The sequence below is a fragment of the Delphinus delphis genome, chromosome 11 (genome assembly GCF_949987515.2).
Source record: "Delphinus delphis chromosome 11, mDelDel1.2, whole genome shotgun sequence".
Classification (NCBI taxonomy): domain Eukaryota; kingdom Metazoa; phylum Chordata; class Mammalia; order Artiodactyla; family Delphinidae; genus Delphinus; species Delphinus delphis.
In genome coordinates, this window is record NC_082693.1 from 39,297,628 (window position 1) to 39,315,630 (window position 18,003).

The following is an 18,003-nucleotide window of genomic DNA, read 5'->3' on the forward strand; positions in this document are numbered from 1 at the left end:
TTCTAAAGAGATGATTAAACTTGAATAAGGAATGTTAAACTTTTCAGGGATATGGTGAAGCCTTCTCAAACCCTATAGGAGATTGGTTTTATATTTAGATTTCTATAACTGATTATATTAATATATTTAAATATTGAGAAGCTCCCTTCACTGTCTCATAGAACAGCAAGAGTCACCTGTGTTTCAAGCTGTGTTCATTTGCCTGTTAAAGCAAGGGCTGAAGGTACGATAACAATGTCCACTTTATCTTTTTGGTCTTAACTATGCCAATTTAATTATTTTTATTTATTTATTATTAAAAAACAAAAAAGATTATTATTATTATAAAAAAAACAACAAAACCAACCTGATGATTTTGACTTTTTTTTTTATAGTTTTTTTTTTTTTTTTTTTTTTGGCCTCAAGGCATGTGGGATCTTAGTTCCCTGACCAGGGATCAGGGATCAAACCTGTGCCCCTTGCAGTGGGGGCACAGAGTCCTAACCACTGGACTGCCAGGAAATTCCCTACTTTTTCTGTCTTAGGCAGTTTCAGCATGCTTTGTCTCCCGTCTTTGCAAAACTGTAGTAGATTTTTCTTGCCTTTGTTTCTGTCCTTCTTGTTTGGCCCTTTGCCAGGTAAACTTAAGGGATTGCTGACTTCTGACTCCTGCATTATTCCCATGTCCACATACATTTTCCTCTCTCCTCTCTTTTTCTCAAAGATCACTTAATTTTTTTCCTTTTAGGGTTCTTTTCTTTTTTTTCTTTTAAATTTATTTATTTTTGGCTGCGTTGGGTCTTCGTTGCTGTGTGCAGGCTTTCTCTAGTTGCGGCGAGCGGGGGCTACTCTTCGTTGTGGTGCGTGGGCTTCTCACTGCAGTGGCTTCTCTTGTTGTTCTTCAGTAGTTGTGGCACATGGGCTCGGTAGTTGTGGCTTGTGGGCTCTAGAGCTCAGGCTCAGTAGTTGTGGCGCGGGCTTAGTTGCTCCGCGGCATGTGGCATCTTCCCGGACCAGGGCTTGAACCCTTGTCGCCTGCGTTGGCAGGCAGATTCTTAACCACTGCACCACCATGGAAGCCCTAGGGTTCATTTTTATCAAAGTTATATGTATACATAGTTTGTGGAATCGAATAGTTCTGTAAAGTTTGTTAAAACATAAAATACCTTTTCCCCTTTATTTCCCTTCAGAGGCACTTTTAGAGCTTTATTTAGTTAATACTTTTTGGTATTTATCTCCATTTCTCTAAATAATATGCTTATATTGCTATTTCGGTACCATCAGTTGTAAGATACACCATAATTTTATGTACTACTAAAAAAGAGAAGTAGGCCCAAGATGGGTAATCTGTAAGAGGCCCTGCTTAAAGCTGGGAAACTACATGAGAATGTAAATGAGAAGAAGCCCACCACACAGAAAGGGACAGCAAGGCAGCTCACCTGTCTCAACCCTGGCATTGTGTAGGAGGGGTAAAAACTTTCTTTGGAATTTGAACTGGTGTTCAGTTTGAATTCACACTACCTATGTTGTACCAAAAACTCAAGCAGAGATTTTTAATTAGAGATTGTTTGAGGTTGGTAGTGTCTTAGGCACTTAGAAGAAACAAATAACAGTTGTCATGAGTTGTGTCTGGATTTCAGAGATGTTAAGATATGAAGAAAAAAAAAAAAGGCATCTTAGAATCAGTGAAATATGGTTCCATGTGCCAGACACTGTTCTTTCTTGTTCTAGGAGTTTTGCTGTCCTGGAGAGCAGAGGAATGGATACATAGCTGGAGGGGAAACTGGAGTTAAGAGTTGTCTTTTTAAAATGGGAGCAATCATTATACACCTGAAACTAATATAATGTTATCTGTCAATTGTACCTCAAGAAAAAACTAAAACTAAAATGGGAGAAGTAAGAATGTGTTAATACAATGCCAATAGAGATGATCCAGTAGAGAGGGAAACAGTGCTGATGCAGAGTGAGAATGAGGAATGACTGGGCAGTGGGGTTTGGGATCTGGTATCCAAGTGGAGGCATTGGCTTTAGACAGGAGCAGTCAGTTCATTCACAGTAAATAACAGGAGGGAAGAAAAGGCAAATGGGAACCGGTGGTGGTAGTGGTGGAGATTGCTTCCTGTTTCACTGAGAAAATGGAATGAAGGGCAGCAGCTGGGAGTGAAGATGGAGAGGTGTTGATGGCTTGAGGAGGAAGGAAATGACATGAAATGGACCTATAGTGGGGTGTGGGAGAACGAATGGATAGGGCAAAAGTTGTAGGATTGTCATGCTGAGCTATGAGACCATTTAAAGTCAGCAATTGTGAATTTTAAGTGAGACTGTTTGGTATAGGTGTGTTTGTTTTCATCTTTTTCTTTTCAAAGCCATGTTTGGTTGCTTGTTGCAGGCGTAGCGTAGAGATAGATACAGTTGTATTTTTTACCATGTTATTAGGGAAAAATTTAAATACACAAAAGAAATAGAGCCCTCATGTACTCATCACACAGCTTCAACACATATTAACTCATGGCCAATCTTTTTTGCTTTTATTTTTTAAAGTCTTTATTGAATTTGTTACAGTACTGCTTCGTTTTTTTTTTTTTACGTTTTAGTTTTTTAGCTGCGAGGTATGTGGGATCTTAGCTCCCCGACCAGGGATCGAACCCTCACCCCCTGCATTGGAAGGGGAAGTCTTAACCACAAGACCGCCAGGGAAGTCCCCCAATCTTGTTTTATCTGTTGTCTTACCCACTTCCATCCTTTCTTATTATTTTGAAGCAGTCCCAGACATCATATTTTATGCATAAATATTTCATATTGTATCTCTAAAAAATACGGACACCTGCAAAAAAAATACCATTACCACACCAAAAAAATTTATAATTCCTTAATATCAAATATCCTATCAGTTTTCCAATTTTCTCACTCTCTTTTGGCTTTTGATTTTTTTAATTATTAACTCAAAAAAGCTTCATTTTAAAAATTTAGTTTTCTGACTCTGTGTTTCTGCCTTTAACACTTTCAGAACGATTTTCTGCTCCTCAATAAGAAAAATACGCTTGATCCTGCCATGGACACATTTAGTACACATGGAACCACAGTAGGCCCTGCTGACATGTTTTTTCATTTTAGACAACCTCATAAGAACTTTAGGTCTCACAGCACAAACTCCTAGAAGTTGGCCTGGGTACACGCCACATGTGGATTTTGGTGCTTTCCCAACCTTTTTGGTTTGAAGGTAAACAATTCTATTTCCAGGGGTTTGGGGCAGCCTAGTTCTGTTAGAGGCTGTATTGTAGGATAGTCTACAACGGTATGTCAAATGCCGGACCACTCTGAATGCCTCTAGATACCGTCCCTGGAAGAGGAAAAAGAAAGCTATTGTGAGTTCAAAAGTCAGATATGACGTCACTTGTCTCTTGAATGTCCTAAAGGGTTTAGTTGTTTGACAGGGAATTATATTTGGCAAGGGTAGGTGTTTTGCCAGGCAAGTATGATAAAGTGTGGGAGGGTGCAAAAGTCTGAGATGCAGGAAAGGGAGTGATTGTAATGATGGACCTTGAGCTCTAAGCTAAGGTAGGACATGACAGGAGAGGGGGTGGGATCAATTGCTTGTAAGTTCTGTTGAGGTCAAAGTGTTCTTGGAGTTGGGGTGCTAGAAGGAGCAGTCTGCAAAGATGGGAAGTGGTGATTGGAGAGTGGGATGCAGATGAAGTGGAGATCATGGAAGGACTGTAGTTATCATATTGACAAGTTCTAGGATATTGACTAAGGGAGTGAGTGGCTAAAGTAGGGTAGAGGACAAGATCATTGCATGTGAGGAGGTCAAGGAACTGAGAGGTCAGAGTATCACAAGAGTCATCTAGGTGAGCATTTGAAATCACCTGGAATTATGACAGACCAGTGAGGTAGGAACCAAAAGCTTTGAGGCTTGAGAAGAAGTGACCCAGCTTATCCAGATAATTGTAGCAGAGGGGTGGGGAGGTGGAGGTATGGTCTGACAGGGGCTTTTTTTGGGAAGGAAGAAAGGGGAATAACCTGGAAGCAGAAAGAAGGTACAAGGTGAGTACCTCCTTCTTCTACCCCCAGGCCCAGTAGTATAACGGGTGTGGGAGAGAAAACAACCACAGATAGGACTGTAGAGAGAGCAGTGGCCTCAGCCGTTAGATTTCAATTAGAGCAAAAAGGTGAAGGGACCATTCAGACAAGAGGTTGAAGACACAGGGGATTTTGCTGATGAGTTCCAGAGGATATGATGGAAGGATTTCAGGAATTGAGGGACGAGTGGGAGAGGGGGCTGGTTCATGAAAGATGATGTACTTAGCCATATGGGGATGAGAGTTGGAGGATTTGGAATGACTCCAGAGTCCTGGGTTTCTTGTAGTGAGTGATATAAGTAGGGTTAGAGATCATAATGAGATTAGTCTTGATGTTTCAAGGCAAATTGTAGTATAAGTAGATGCAGGATAGAGATATGGGAAGAAGCTGCAGGGTAAAAGGGTTCCTTGACTACTGGTGCTGGTGTAGAGGCTGGGGGGATGCAGAACTGGAGCTCTGTTACTTGCTTTCTACTCCTGGGGCCAAAGTGATCTGCAGTAAAAAGCTGTTAATCCATCTCTTCAAAAACCAGCATTCCCTGTTCCATTTCCTGTTGTTTACCTTCCCTGCTTCTATTCTCTCCCCTTTCTTACTGAAAAGTAGAATATTTGGATGTTTTTAGTACCCTATTCTTAAATATCCTACATATCTTGGAAACTGGTAAATGACACTGTTACTAGCTTGCTGGGGAAATGACAGCACGATTACAGTAAGGAAGTGGGGAGGTGTAGCTTTAGAGTTGGAAAGGGAAGGGAGGGAAGAGGTTTCAGGCAGAATTAGCTTTCAGTTCCTTCAATCGGGCCAAGGAAACAGAGGAGTTAGAAGAGGGAAAGAGTTTGACCTGTGTCCTGGGAGGGGAGAGGAAAGTACTGTTTGGAAGGAGAGAACAGATCCTGTCAGTACCCAAGGATCTGTGTCCTGACAGGTTCCTGAAAGAGCTGTTACTGGATGGGAGACTCAACTATTGCTGGATTCACTCATTTCAGTGGACATTTCCTAGCATCTACTATGTGCCAGGCACTGAATTAGATGCTTGGGAGATCATGTGGAACAAGTAGACAGGTTCCTCCTTACCTGGATTTACAGTCTAGCGGGAAGGACAGTTAAACAGAGATTACAGTTTAATGTGAAGGCTCTGATAGAAGTAGTGAGGGCTTTTTGGAAGCCTGTAGAAAAAGCACTGGATCAGTCTCGGGGGTAAGGAGGGGAAGAGTGCAGGTTCTTGAGTTAGTGACATCTGATCAGAGACCTGAAAGATGAGTGGGAATTAGCCAGGCAAAGAGAATAGGGAGGAAAGTTACATGTCCAGTTACATGTTTGCTTCTGCAGCTCCCAAACCTTATCTTAGCCAGGGGAACAGGGCACAGAATAAGCTATTCTGATCACTGTCTTTATCCCCAATATTCCTGTACAACAGAGGTTGGCAAGCTGCTGCTCATAGGCCTGGCCTGCTGCCTGTTTTTGAATGGTCGGCAAGCTAAGCATACGTAGTTAGCAGCTCAAACTGTAAGCCAAGAATGGTGGCAAAATTCAAACCCAGACGTCTTAGTCCCAAGTCTGTTTTCATTCCACGGATCACATTGTATTATAATTAGTTGTTTATGTTTTTATCTCTCACGAAGAGACTTGAGCTTGAACCATGGCTTGCTTTTTCTTATATCTACCATTTCTAGCACAGGGCGAGTCCCAAGTAATGTTTATTAAATGACTTTCATGTGTATAATTTTATCTGCTCCCTAACAAATCCTGTGAGAATAACACATACATAAAATTTTCAAATAAATTATGTTTACTCTTTTAAATACCATTTCTTCCATTTTTATTAGCAATATTTAAAAAATATGTCATTTAAAACGTTAATAACATTAAACGTCGCTAAAGATAATTAGAAGTATTTTGTGCTATAACAAACACTTTCAGGAATTGCTGACTTAATGACATATATGTACAGCTGTTTGTTCTTACAGTAAATGTACGCGGCCTTCCGTATCTGTGGGTTCTGCATGGATGGATTCAACCAACTGTAGGTTGAAAATATTAAAAAAAAAAATTCCAGAAAGTTCCCAAAAGCATAACTTGAATTTGCCACGGGCTGGCAACTGTTGACATAGCATTTACACTCTGTTTACAATTAATTTACATAGCATTTTCATTGTATTAGATATAAAAATAATCTAGAGATGATTTAAAATATCCAGGAGGATGTGCATAGGTTATATGCAAATACTGTGATGATTTATATAAGGGACTTGAGTATCCGAGGATTTTGGTATCTGCAGGGGTCCTGGAACCAATCCCCTGAGTGGATACTGAGGGACGACTGTAATCTTGGAATGCTGGATATTTCTAGTTTTTGTCAGCATTTTATAATTTCTATGTATTCCTTTGTCAGCTGTCAGTTTTAGCTGCTGTCTTCCACCCCCTGGCACCACCATTTTAAATTTGCTGCTTCTATCATTTATGAATTCAGAAACTAGAAATCTAATCTTATTAAAACTGTGTATAAAGTAAGTAAATAGTCTTGGGGATAATACCTGTGAGTAAAGTGAAAACGAGGTTTCACTTTTTAAAAAAACTTATTTATTTGTTTGTTTATTTATTTATGGCTGCACTGGGTCCTTGTTGCTGCACTTAGGCTTTCACTAGTTGTGGCGAGCAGGGCTACTCTTCGTTGCGGTGCATGGGCTTCTCATTGCAGTGTCTTCTCTTGTTGCGGAGCGCGGGCTCTAGGCGCACAGGCTTCAGTATTGTGGCTTGTGGGCAGGTTCAGTAGTTGTGGCTCACGGGCTTAGTTGCTCTGCAGCACGTGGGATCTTCCTGGACCAAGGATTGAACCTGTTTCCGCTGAATTGGTAGGCAGATTCTTAACCACTGCGCCACCAGGGAAGTCCAGGGGTTTTATTCTTAAGGATTTTATAACCCAGTTGGAGAGATCAAACGTACTGGGAATAATCATAATGTAAAAGTATATTAACTCCAAATTTGTATATCTCATTGCCCACCTAACATCTCTATGTGGTGTCTGTTATACATCTCGAACTTAATATGCTTCCCCCAAGATTTTTCCCACAGTCGTCCCCATAACAGGAAATAGAGACTCTCCTGGTTACTCGAGCCTTAAACCTAGTTGATGCTTTTCTGTCTGTAACATTTCACATCTAATCTAGTTTTACCTTTAGGATACATGCTGAAGCTGATCACCGTTTCTACTGCTACCACCAAAATTCAAACTGCTGTTCTCTCTTTCCTGGATTATTGCATTAGCCTTCTGACTGATTTCTCTACTTCTGCCCTTATCTCTGTACAGTCTGTTCTCAGCAGACATCCAGAACAATCCCCTAAAAAGTAAGTCAAGTCGGGTTGTCACTCCTTTGCTCAAAGCCTTCCAGGGGCTTTCCATCTCAGAGTAAAAAACAAAGTTCTGACAGTGGCCTTAAAAGATTGTAAAGAACCTGGCCTCAGCTTGCCTCTCTGGCCTAATTTCCTATGACTCTTTCCTGTGCTCACGTCCCTGTAGCCACAGTGACATCCTTGCTGTTTTTTTTAAGATGCCAGGTTGTTTCTTCTTCAGAGCCTTTATACTTGCCATTACCTCTTCCTGAAATGCTTTTTCTATGGAGGTAGCATGGCTTTTCCTTTCTTTAGGTGTTGGGCTCAGATGTCATCTTATCAGTGAAGTCCTGAGTGTCCTTACCGCCTTGATCCTGCTTTACTTTTCTCCATAGCACTTATTAGCATCTGACAGGCTGTGTGTATTTTAATTAATTAATTAATTAAAAAAAATTTAACTTTACTTAAAAAAATTTGTTTCACTGCTGTCTCCCCATAGGCATAGAACAAGGGCTGGCAAGCTAAAAATGGCCTGCTGCCTGTTTTTGTAAGTAAAGTTTAATCAGAACATAGCCATGCACATTCATTATTGTATTGTCTGTGGCTGCTTTCACACTACAACAGTGGAGTTGAGTGTTGCAACAGAGACTGTAAGGCCTGTAAAGCCTAAAATATTTGCTGTCTGGCCCTTTACAGAAAAAGATTGCTGACCCCTGGGCTAGAACAGTGTCTGGTACCTAGTGGGTGATTGAATGGACATAATGTAAGTGCTCATTGTCAGGGTACAGACTGTACATTGCTACTGAGGATATAGATTAATATTTCAAAAGTTGTTATTAGACTTTAATAATTGGGGAATATGTCAATCAATAATTTGTTCGAGCTGAAGTCCTTGAATTTATTATGCTCATTACTACCTGATAGCAGAGATGTGCCGACTTTTTGAAGGCTACACCTAATTTGGAGTGATAGTGTTCCAGAGGCACAAGGACCTTTATTTTTAAAGTTTTAATTTTTTTTGCCACACCACTCGGCTTGTGGGATCTTATTTCCTCGACCAGGGATTGGACCTGGGCCCTCGGCAGTGAAAGCTGGGAGTCCTAACCACTGGACCTCCAGGGATTTCCCCAAGGTCCTCTTAAATGTAACCTTTTATAATAGTGCTACAGAAAGGACTGTAAATAATGAGTAGGTGGTAGTGTTGGTTGCATGCTGTGAAAAACATGAACTTAAATAAATGGATATAGCTCTCAGTCATTTATGCTAAAGGATGGGCATATGGAATAGATAATAATAATAATATTTGACTTTGGAATACATTTTTGGATTGCAAATGGATTAACCTGATTATTCCAGGTACTTCTAATAGTGTTTTAAGTAGCATAATAAAATCAAACTGGAATAAAACCAATTCAGAAGAATCTGGAAAATTGTATTGCTTCTGGCATCCTGTCTTTGTCCAAATCTTATCTTTCTAAAAGCTGCATCCAGTGGATAAATAATATCAGTCACACAAAGAACCTGTGTGGAGAGGTGGAGAAGATTTTAGAAGTGTTTTGTTTTAAAAGGCCTTTACTGGAACTGATCTCAGTGTAGAGGAGGAGTCTTAAATCTCCTGCTTAGTGGACTATAATACTGTATGCTGAAAAAGCTAAGTTAAAAACGATGAAGAATTATAGGGTCAGGACTGGAAGAACCTTTTTTTTGTTAAAAACGAAGAATTATAGGGTCAGGGCTGGAAGAACCTTTTTTTAAAATTATTTATTTATTTATTTGGCTGTGTCAGGTCTTAGTTGTGGCACGCGAGCTTCTCTCTAGTTGTGGCGCGTGGGCTCTAGAGCCCGCAGGCTCAGTAGTTGCAGCGCATGGCCTTGGTTTCCCTGCAGCATGTGGGATCCTAGTTCCCTGGCCAGGGATTGAACCCGTGTCCCCTGCATTGGAAGGCGGAATCTTAACCACTGGACCACCAGGGAAGTCCTAGAGCTGGAAGAAACTTTGTCCAGTAAATATTTGAATGTGCCCTAGCCACTTCGTTAGACACAGATACAGAGGTGAATAAGACAGTCACTGGCCTCATGAGACTTATTATCTAATCCTCATCCCCAGTCCGCACCTCACCTCATTTTATGTTGTGTGATGGAAACTAAAGCTTGAGAGATCCAGGACCTTGCCAAAGGTTATGTAGCTCATTACTGATAGAATGGAACTAGAATGCATATTTCTTATATGGGGAATAAAAGCAAAATATTCATTTATGCAGAGTTTCGAGTGCTTACTAATGTGCTTATCCCTGTACTAGGTGCTGAGGGATCCAGTGGTAAATATAATGGCCCCATCTCTTTGATGTAGAGCTTAAAGGAAATGTTTTGGGGAAACCAGAATTTTTCCCATTATATTGCATTATACTGTGTACAGTCTTTTATCTCATGGAAAGGTTGGGGCTCTCAAAAATTCATTCTTCAGTGTGACTTAGTTGAATGCGTTTAGTGTCTGACACCTGAAGTCAGTTTTATTGAGGGACTTTTGAATGAGAAAGGAAGAATTAGGTAGTTGTGGACTCTCTGTGGAAGAATGACCTTTACTTATTCCACAATTTGTATAGAGCCTAAACTTCTGCCCTGTGAGCAAGAGAGAGTCTTTCTTCTCCCTTTGTATTAGATGACTTTCTGCTATCAGGACCCAGAACCCAGACTGATATTTAAAATCAGCCATATTATGGGTTAAATAGACTTCTGCACAGTGACCTTCTCTTTCCTTTTAGTTACCCGAACTTGGGTATATGTAATGTATATGCTGGGTATGTGTATACTTGGGGGTATACGTATTACTCAGTGTTCAAAGAATCGTATCTGAAGCAGAACATATATTTTATTCTTTAAAAGTTCTTCTCAAAGTGATTATATTTGATTTTTTCTTCTCAATGCTTGCTTGCTAAAAAAAAAAAAAAATCAAACCTGTGACAGTCTAGGAAAGAGTGAAAAAAGGTGAATTAAACTGCTGCTAAATAATTTAGGATGTTTTAGTTATCTGTTTTCATAGAGGATTAAGGCTTTTTTCCTTAAAATGTCTAGTTGGAAGTGTTTATACAATGGAGAAAGTGGTTACATTTTCAGAGTAAGTTATCTTGACCTCAGGCCTCTTTGCTCTTCCTATTCCAGAGTCCCTTCTGCCATTCTGCGAGGTCCAATTAGTTCTTGGCTCAGCTGTTTTAGTTTCACTACAGAAGTTGAGCTTAACCATGTTTATAATCTGTGAACATCATATTCCATTGTTTCTTTTAAGAGCTAGAACGTTAAATTCCCTGCCAGTGATCTAAAACATATTGAATTGTATATCTTCAAATGCAAAAGATTTATTTTCTCTGAACTTAGATCATGGCATTTAGCAATGAAGAGACCTTAGAAATTGTGGTTATTATATATTAGTGACGATTATTCTAGTTCTGCTGCAGGTATAACCACTTTTTAAAACACTACACATTAGTGTTATGTTGCAGAGGAGGTAGTATGACTACCAGTCTCAAATTACTTAATTATTAAAAAACATTTGTAAAATAAGTGAAATAATATGCTAGGAAGCAGCAATCCATTTGTGTGTGTGTGTGTGTGTGTGTGTAAATGTAGGTGCTTTCAAGTAACGTGTAAAGTTAGACTGACATACAGTTTGAAACATAGTACTTGTCACATTGTAATTGTATACATTTAAATCAGCCATGAAAATATTTTTTACCGTGGTCAAATCAAATATTTCTACTGTGGGAAGAAGAAGGAGTTGGGGGCAGCATAAATATTTGGTTGGTAATATAGAAAGGCAGGCTAAGTTTCACCTCCTAACATTTCAGGCTAGGGTCTCCAGGCATGTTGTTGCAGTTATCTATTGCTAAAGAACAAAACCACTCCAAATTTGGCATAAAACTTATGGTTCTGGGTGTTGACTGGGCTCAGCTAAGTGATTCTTGCATGAGTCCTCTTATGTACTGGTAGTTAGATGGGCCTGGGGTTATTTCGGAGGCTTCCTACCAGACTCACAAGCATGGCACTTGAGCAGGGAAGTCCAAATAGGTAGAAGCTGGAATAGTTGGAGATCCTTGATATCTCTCCCTATTTCTGTATAGTCTTTCCAGCATAGGGGCTTCATGGTAGCCAGACTTCTTACCTGGAGGCTTAGGGCTCTAAAAGTACTGGTTCCGAGTAAGAGAGCCAGACGGGAACTATATTGTCTTTTATGACCTAAATTCAGAATCAGTGTCAATTTCCACTGCATTTTATTCATTAGAAGCAAGTCACTGGGGCTTCCCTGGTGGTGCAGTGGTTGAGAATCCGCCTGCCAATGCAGGGGACATGGGTTTGATCCCCGGTCTGGGAGGATCCCACATGCCACCGAGCAACTAAGCCCATGCGCCACAACTACTGAGCCTGTGCTTTAGAGCCCGTGAGCCACAACTACTGAGCCCCCGCGCCGCGCTACTGAAGCCCACGCGCCGCAGCTACTGAAGCCCGCGCACCTAGAGCCCGTGCTCCATAGTGAGAAGCCACTGCAATGAGAAGCCCGCGCACTGCAACGAAGAGTAGCCCCCGCTCGCTGCAACTAAAGAAAGCCCGCACGCAGCAGTGGAAGACCCAACACAGCCAAAAATAAATAAATTAAATAAATAAATTTATAAGGAAAAAAAGAAAAAGAAGCAAGTCACTAAGGCCAATCCACAGTCAAAGGGAAGGGGATTAGAGTCTACCTCTTGCTGGGAGGAGTGTCAAGAATATGCAGACTTATTTCAAAGCCACTTTAGTCTTCTCTCTGGCTACAAATTACAGTATTTATCTTCCTCCACATGCAAAACACAAGCACTCCTTCTCAAAGCCTCCAAAGTTTTATCTAGTACAGCATCAGGCTCAGGCTAGAGATCCAGGATCTTGTAATCTAAATCAGATCCAGGTGCAGATAAGGCTATTTGGATATATTAGTTCCTTGGGTATAGCTCCTTGAGTACCCTTGCCTTCACTTTGAAGACCTGTGGACTAAAGAATCACCTTATCTTTCTCCATACCCAGCCCACCCAATATGCAATAATGGGTGGGCCTAAGATAACAACTTTAGACACTCCTGTTCAAAAATAAAGAAAAAATGTAAGGAACACAATAGTCACCGGTCCATACCAGTTCTGAAATCCAGCCAACATATTGCTAGTTGTGTGATTAGGGTTCAGCCCCTACTGCCTAGGAACCATTCCTCTACGGCTCTTGGTTTTGCCCTTTGAATTATCATTCCTTTTCCATAAAATGTATTCTCTGTTTGCATGTAAGTAATTTTCCCAGCCTGTTTCCTGCCCACGGAGCTTCGGGCAGGGTGGGGTGGGGGGTCCCAAAAGCCTTTTTTTCATTTTGTACTGTCTCTGTCCTTTTTAGTCCAAGATGACAATGTTTCTGCACATAAAATTCTCTGTGACTCTTACTGAAGGGTTCACTGTATTAGACAAAAGCCACCTTTACACATTGATATAACCCCTTCTCTCCCTTAGGTTTTGTAGAGGAGAAAAAAGTTTTCCTTGACCCTCTTAGGGTCCCTGGCTGGATTTGAAAATTAAACTGGCAAAGACTGATTAAGAGGAGAAAAGTATACAAATTTATCTGATGTAAATTTTATGTGAAATGGGAGATGTAAACGAAGACTCAAAGAAATGTTTGAACCTGAGTATTTTTATGCCAGGTTTAATGAAGAGTGGACAGTGTGGAGAAATGATAGATCAACAAGTATGAAGTAAGTGTAGTGAACTGGGGGAAATATAGCAAGGCCTGTTTGTTAGGATTCCTTTCCTTGTCCCTTTGTCTTTGGAGATACAGATGCTCCCTCCTTCCAGGTATAGGGAGGGTACCTCTTACATGAGGGTTTTATGACTTGTTTCAGGGGAGAAGGTGGGGGGAGACCCCCACAGAGTGACCTTCCTCGTTCTGATCTTTTCTCAAGATTCTTCAGCTTAAAATATTCAGTATGCTAGGGTGCCATATTTTGGGGTGGCATGTCCTGAACCCTGTCAGCTTCCTTTAAGCCTTTTGTGGGACAACACCTTTAATATTCTCAGAAGGCCTTATGTTTGAAAGCATCTGTGAGACTCCACCTTAAAATCTCTTTGGAGTCCTAACTAGGGGTAGGCAGACTATGGCCAGTGATCTAAGATTTGTTTTTACTTTTTTTTTTTTTTTTTTGAGCCACGCCGCGCATCTCGCGGGATCTGAGTCCCTGACCAGGGATCGAACCCATGCCCTCTGCAGTGGAAGCGTGGAGCCCTAACCACTGGACAACCAGGGAATTCTCTGTTTTTAAATTTTATTTTTTATTTTTTTAAATTTTTATTTATTTTATTTATTTATTTTTGGCTGCGTTGGGTCTTTGCTGCTGTGTGCGGGCTTTCTCCAGTTGCGGCGAGCGGGGACCACTTTTCACTGCGGCGCACAGGCTTCTCCCTGCGGTGGCTTCTCTTGTAGCGGAGCACAGGCTCCAGGCTCAAGGGCTTCAGTAGTTGCAGCTCGTGGGCTCCAGAGCGCAGGCTCAGCAGTTGTGGCACACAGGCTTAGTTGCTCCGCGGCATGTGGGATCTTCCTGGACCAGGGCTTGAACCCGTGTCCCCTGCATTGGCAGGCAGATTCCCAATCACTGCACCACCAGGGAAGCCCCTGTTTTTACATTTTTAAAGGGCTGTTGAAAAATAAAAGACGAATGTTCAACAGAGACTGTGTATGGCCCTCAAAGCCTAAAATATTTATCTGGCCCTTTATGGGAAAAGTTTGCCAACCCTTGGCCTAAAACAAAAATTTAATCTTTAGGCCATGTTTCCCTGACACTGCCTTGGATTTGACCTTTGCCCAGAGGGCATTTCTTAATTTGAGAAACGTTTGCTATATGGGGAGCCTGGGAATAAGAAACATTTATTTTTGGACCTAGCAAGTCCTGACTCCTTTGTATGTCCTCTATATTCTGCTTGAAAATTATATAATTCCTTCTTTTCTTATCTCTCTCTACCTGTACTTTGTGGCACACAGCTTAAAAAAAAAAGCAGTTGATACTTTTGACATTCTGCCTGGAAATCTCTACCCAGATCCATCAGTTCATTAGTTATATTTTCTATTTTTCACATTACTGCAGGTGACAGCTTTGCTAAACCTTCCACCATTATCTAATAAGATTCTCCTTTCCTATAGCTTCCAATAAGGCTTTCCTCACTTCCTTTTTTTTAAATGTTTTTTTAATGATTATTAAATTTATTTATTTATGTTTGGCTGCCTTGGGTCTTTGTTGCTGCGAGTGGGCTTTCTCTAGTTGTGGCTAGCATGGGCTACTCTTCGTTGCAGTGCGCGGGCTTATTGCAGTGGCTTCTCTTGTTGCAGAGCATGGGCTCTACGCGCGTGGGCTCAGTAGTTGTGGCTCGTGGGCTCTAGAGCGCAGGCTCAGTAGTTGTGGCGCACAGGCTTAGTTGCTCCGCGGCATATGGGATCTTCCTGGACCAGGGCTCAAACCCGTGTCCCCTGCATTGGCAGGCGGATTTTTAACCACTGCGCCACCAGGGAAGTCCCTCCTCACTTTCTTTTAAGCCAAGGATTAGCAACCTTTTTCTGTCAAGGGCCAGATCATAAATATTTTAGGCTTTTTGGACCTTATGATCTCTGCTGTCATAGTGAGAAAGCAGCCATAGACGTAGACAGTATGTAAGCAAATGGGTGTTACTGTGTTCCAATAAAATTTTATTTACAAAAACAGGCAGCAGGTTGAATTTTGCCAGTAGATTGTAGTTTGGTGATCCCTGTTTTAAGTCCTTGTTGACAGCTTCCTACCAGTGTCCTTAAGACCCTTCAGGCTTTCACTAACACTTTCAAGGCCCTTCTTGCTTTCTCCTGCCATCCAGTCCCAAAGCTTAACATTTTAACTTTTTGTTATGGAAGTAACCTGCTCCCTATACCAAAGTCTGTTTTGGTTATCTTTTGCTTTGTAACACACCATGCCAAAATTGAGTGATGTAAAACAACGCTCCTTTTATCTTTCATGATTCTGATGTGTGGGCTCAGCTAGCAGTTCTTTCTCACGGTTTCTCATGAGGATGCAATCAGATGATAGCTGGGGCGGGAATCATCTAAAAGGCTTCCTCACCGAAATCTCTTACGCAGTTACAGGCAGATGGGGTCATCTCCAAGGATTCCTCATTCACAAGTCTGGTGGCAGAGCTCGGAAGACTGAAACAGCTGGCACCCCTCGGACGTCTCTAACCCTCTGAGGCCTTGTCCCATGTTTTCTCCAGAATCAGGGATATAGGGTGGCTGGATATCTTATATGGTAATTCAGGACTGCAAACTTGCCTGAACTGGGAAGGCACCAGGCAGAGATTTTATCACCTTTTATGACCTAATTTCCGAGGTTGCTCAGTGTCACTTCTGCTTCATTCTCTTTGTGGGGAGGAGAATTGGACCCTACTTAATTTTTTTTTTTTTTTTTTGGCTGCGCCATGCGGCTTGCGGGATCTTAGTTCCCCAACCAGGGATCAAAACCAGGCCCCCAGCAGTGGAAGTGTGGAGTCCTAACCACTGGACCGCTTGGGAATTCCCAGACTCTGTTTTTTTGATGGGAGTAAAATCAAAGAATTTGCAAAGATGTTTTAAAACACAAAATGCGCCACACATACACCTATCAAAAAATTTTGGAAGCTAGCATATAGTGGGTCACACTTTGTTAGGGCAGGCTTTCTCTTTCCTGTTCATGGGGATGGTGGAAGTAGGAGATCACCTCCCATGATTTAATGTTGAAGAATGGATTTGTCAAGAGCTGTGGAAGGAGACTTCACAGTAACAAATACATCTTTTCTTCAGTAGAGATAGGACATGGGAACTTTGGACTTGGCATTTTTTTCTCTTTCTCTTCTTTCTTCTTTGTGAGAGTAGGTATAACAGTGCCTCCATCCCCAAAAGAGAAAACAAAAGGAACAAAGAAAGAAAGAAGAAAAACTCTCAAACTATTAAAAAGTCTGCCACAGAGATTTGTTTGAATCGATGAATAACATTTTTCCAAGGGTTAAAGAGTATGTGTACCTGTTTGTCATTTATACTTTCAGTTGAATTTAGCTAGCTTTCTTAAGAGATACCTTTAAGGGAGATTTTGAAAAGGGGGTAGGTGATAGAAGTAATTTTAAATTTGGGGACTCTAGAGCAGGTGGTAAAGCAGGCTATAAGAAACTTTGAATAGCATTAGGGAATGGTCTTTAGAAGCACTCTACTGCCTGACCCCATCTGAAGAGACTTTGCTCACCTAGCACAGTGATCTGGCTCCGGAGGTAAAATATTTGGAAAAGTTGGGGTATCTTATATATTTGTAGAGGCTATTGTGTTATTTTTTCCTTTCTCTCTAGATGAAAAGAAGGTGGCAGTGAATATATTTTGCTTTATTGTTTATGGTCAACCAGGCAATGTGAATACTGCATTTTTGTGTTCTTCCCACTGTTTTCTTTTTCTTCCGGTGTTTCTTTTTTTTCCCTTGCTCTCTGGATTTGTACATCATGAGAATTTTTTTTTCTTTTTTTTTTTCATCATTAGAAATTTACCCAAATTCTCTGACGATCTGAAAAAAGAAGATGGCTTAGTGAATAGGAAGTTGTTAAAGAAATAGCTGCCTGCCATATTGCTCTTCCTACTCTGGGAAGAAGAAATGCCTGTATTTAATCATCTACCCTTTTTTTCCCCTTGGTATCCAGATCTATACATTGTTGAATTGGGGGTAGAGAGAAAAGCCTATTAACTTTTATCTTAACCGATTCGGTTATTTTCTTTACTTGGTATTTGAACAATACTCTTACAAAGCTTTAATAGAATCCTACAACACATGCTCGAGGTTTAAGAGCCTCGAGAAGCGTCAGAAAAGTTTTGGAAAGAGTTACATTCCCAAGGAGGAGGACAATACGTACCTTATTTTGAATTACTGAAAATGGTGAAGACTTCCTACTATAGTTCTTTAACTTCAGTTGCAACTTGGAAGTGGTGACATCTCTTTTGGGGCCTGGCATTTTGTACCTTTTCCAGTTGTTTTTTTTATCCGCATTTTCTTTACTTCTAATTGACACACATTACCATCTGAAATGTTCCTGTTGGTTTGGAGGGAGTAGAGATGGGGAGGGAGAAGGAAGAGTTAACTTTTCATGTGTTTTAATCGGCCAGTATTTACTTAACTAATTTCAACTGGATGAAAACTTATCTTTTAGATTATTTAATGCATGATATGCTACATGCATTATCCATTCATATTAAGAATTATAGGGCTTCCCTGGTGGCGCAGTGGTTGGGAGTCTGCCTGCCGATGCAGGGGACACGGGTTCGTGCCCCAGTCCGGGAGGGTCCCACGTGCCGCAGAGCGGCTGGGCCCGTGGGCCATGGCCGCTGAGCCTGCGCGTCCGGAGCCTGTGCTCCGCAATGGGAGAGGCCACAACAGTGAGAGGCCCGCGTACCGCAAAAAAAAAAAAAAAATTATAGTAGCATGGATTTATGAATGGCATGGGCAGCAAATTATTTCCAATTTAAATTGCTCTGTTCATTTTTGGACAAAATAATTACTTGCTAGAGTAATATTTTTCTGGCATGTTACAAG

The 18,003-nt window shown here is 41.0% G+C and overlaps 1 protein-coding gene across 1 annotated transcript; it reads right to left on the minus strand.

Moving 5' to 3' along the window:
- Positions 1-2,862: 2,862 nt before the first annotated feature.
- Positions 2,863-17,425, minus strand: LOC132434289 (large ribosomal subunit protein eL34-like). Its single transcript, XM_060025964.1, has 2 exons — positions 17,327-17,425; positions 2,863-3,532 (listed from the first exon to the last, which is right to left on the minus strand). Exons 1-2 carry the CDS (start codon positions 17,423-17,425, stop codon positions 2,933-2,935), a joined length of 699 nt encoding a protein of 232 aa, XP_059881947.1. The 3' UTR covers positions 2,863-2,932.
- Positions 17,426-18,003: the final 578 nt, after the last annotated feature.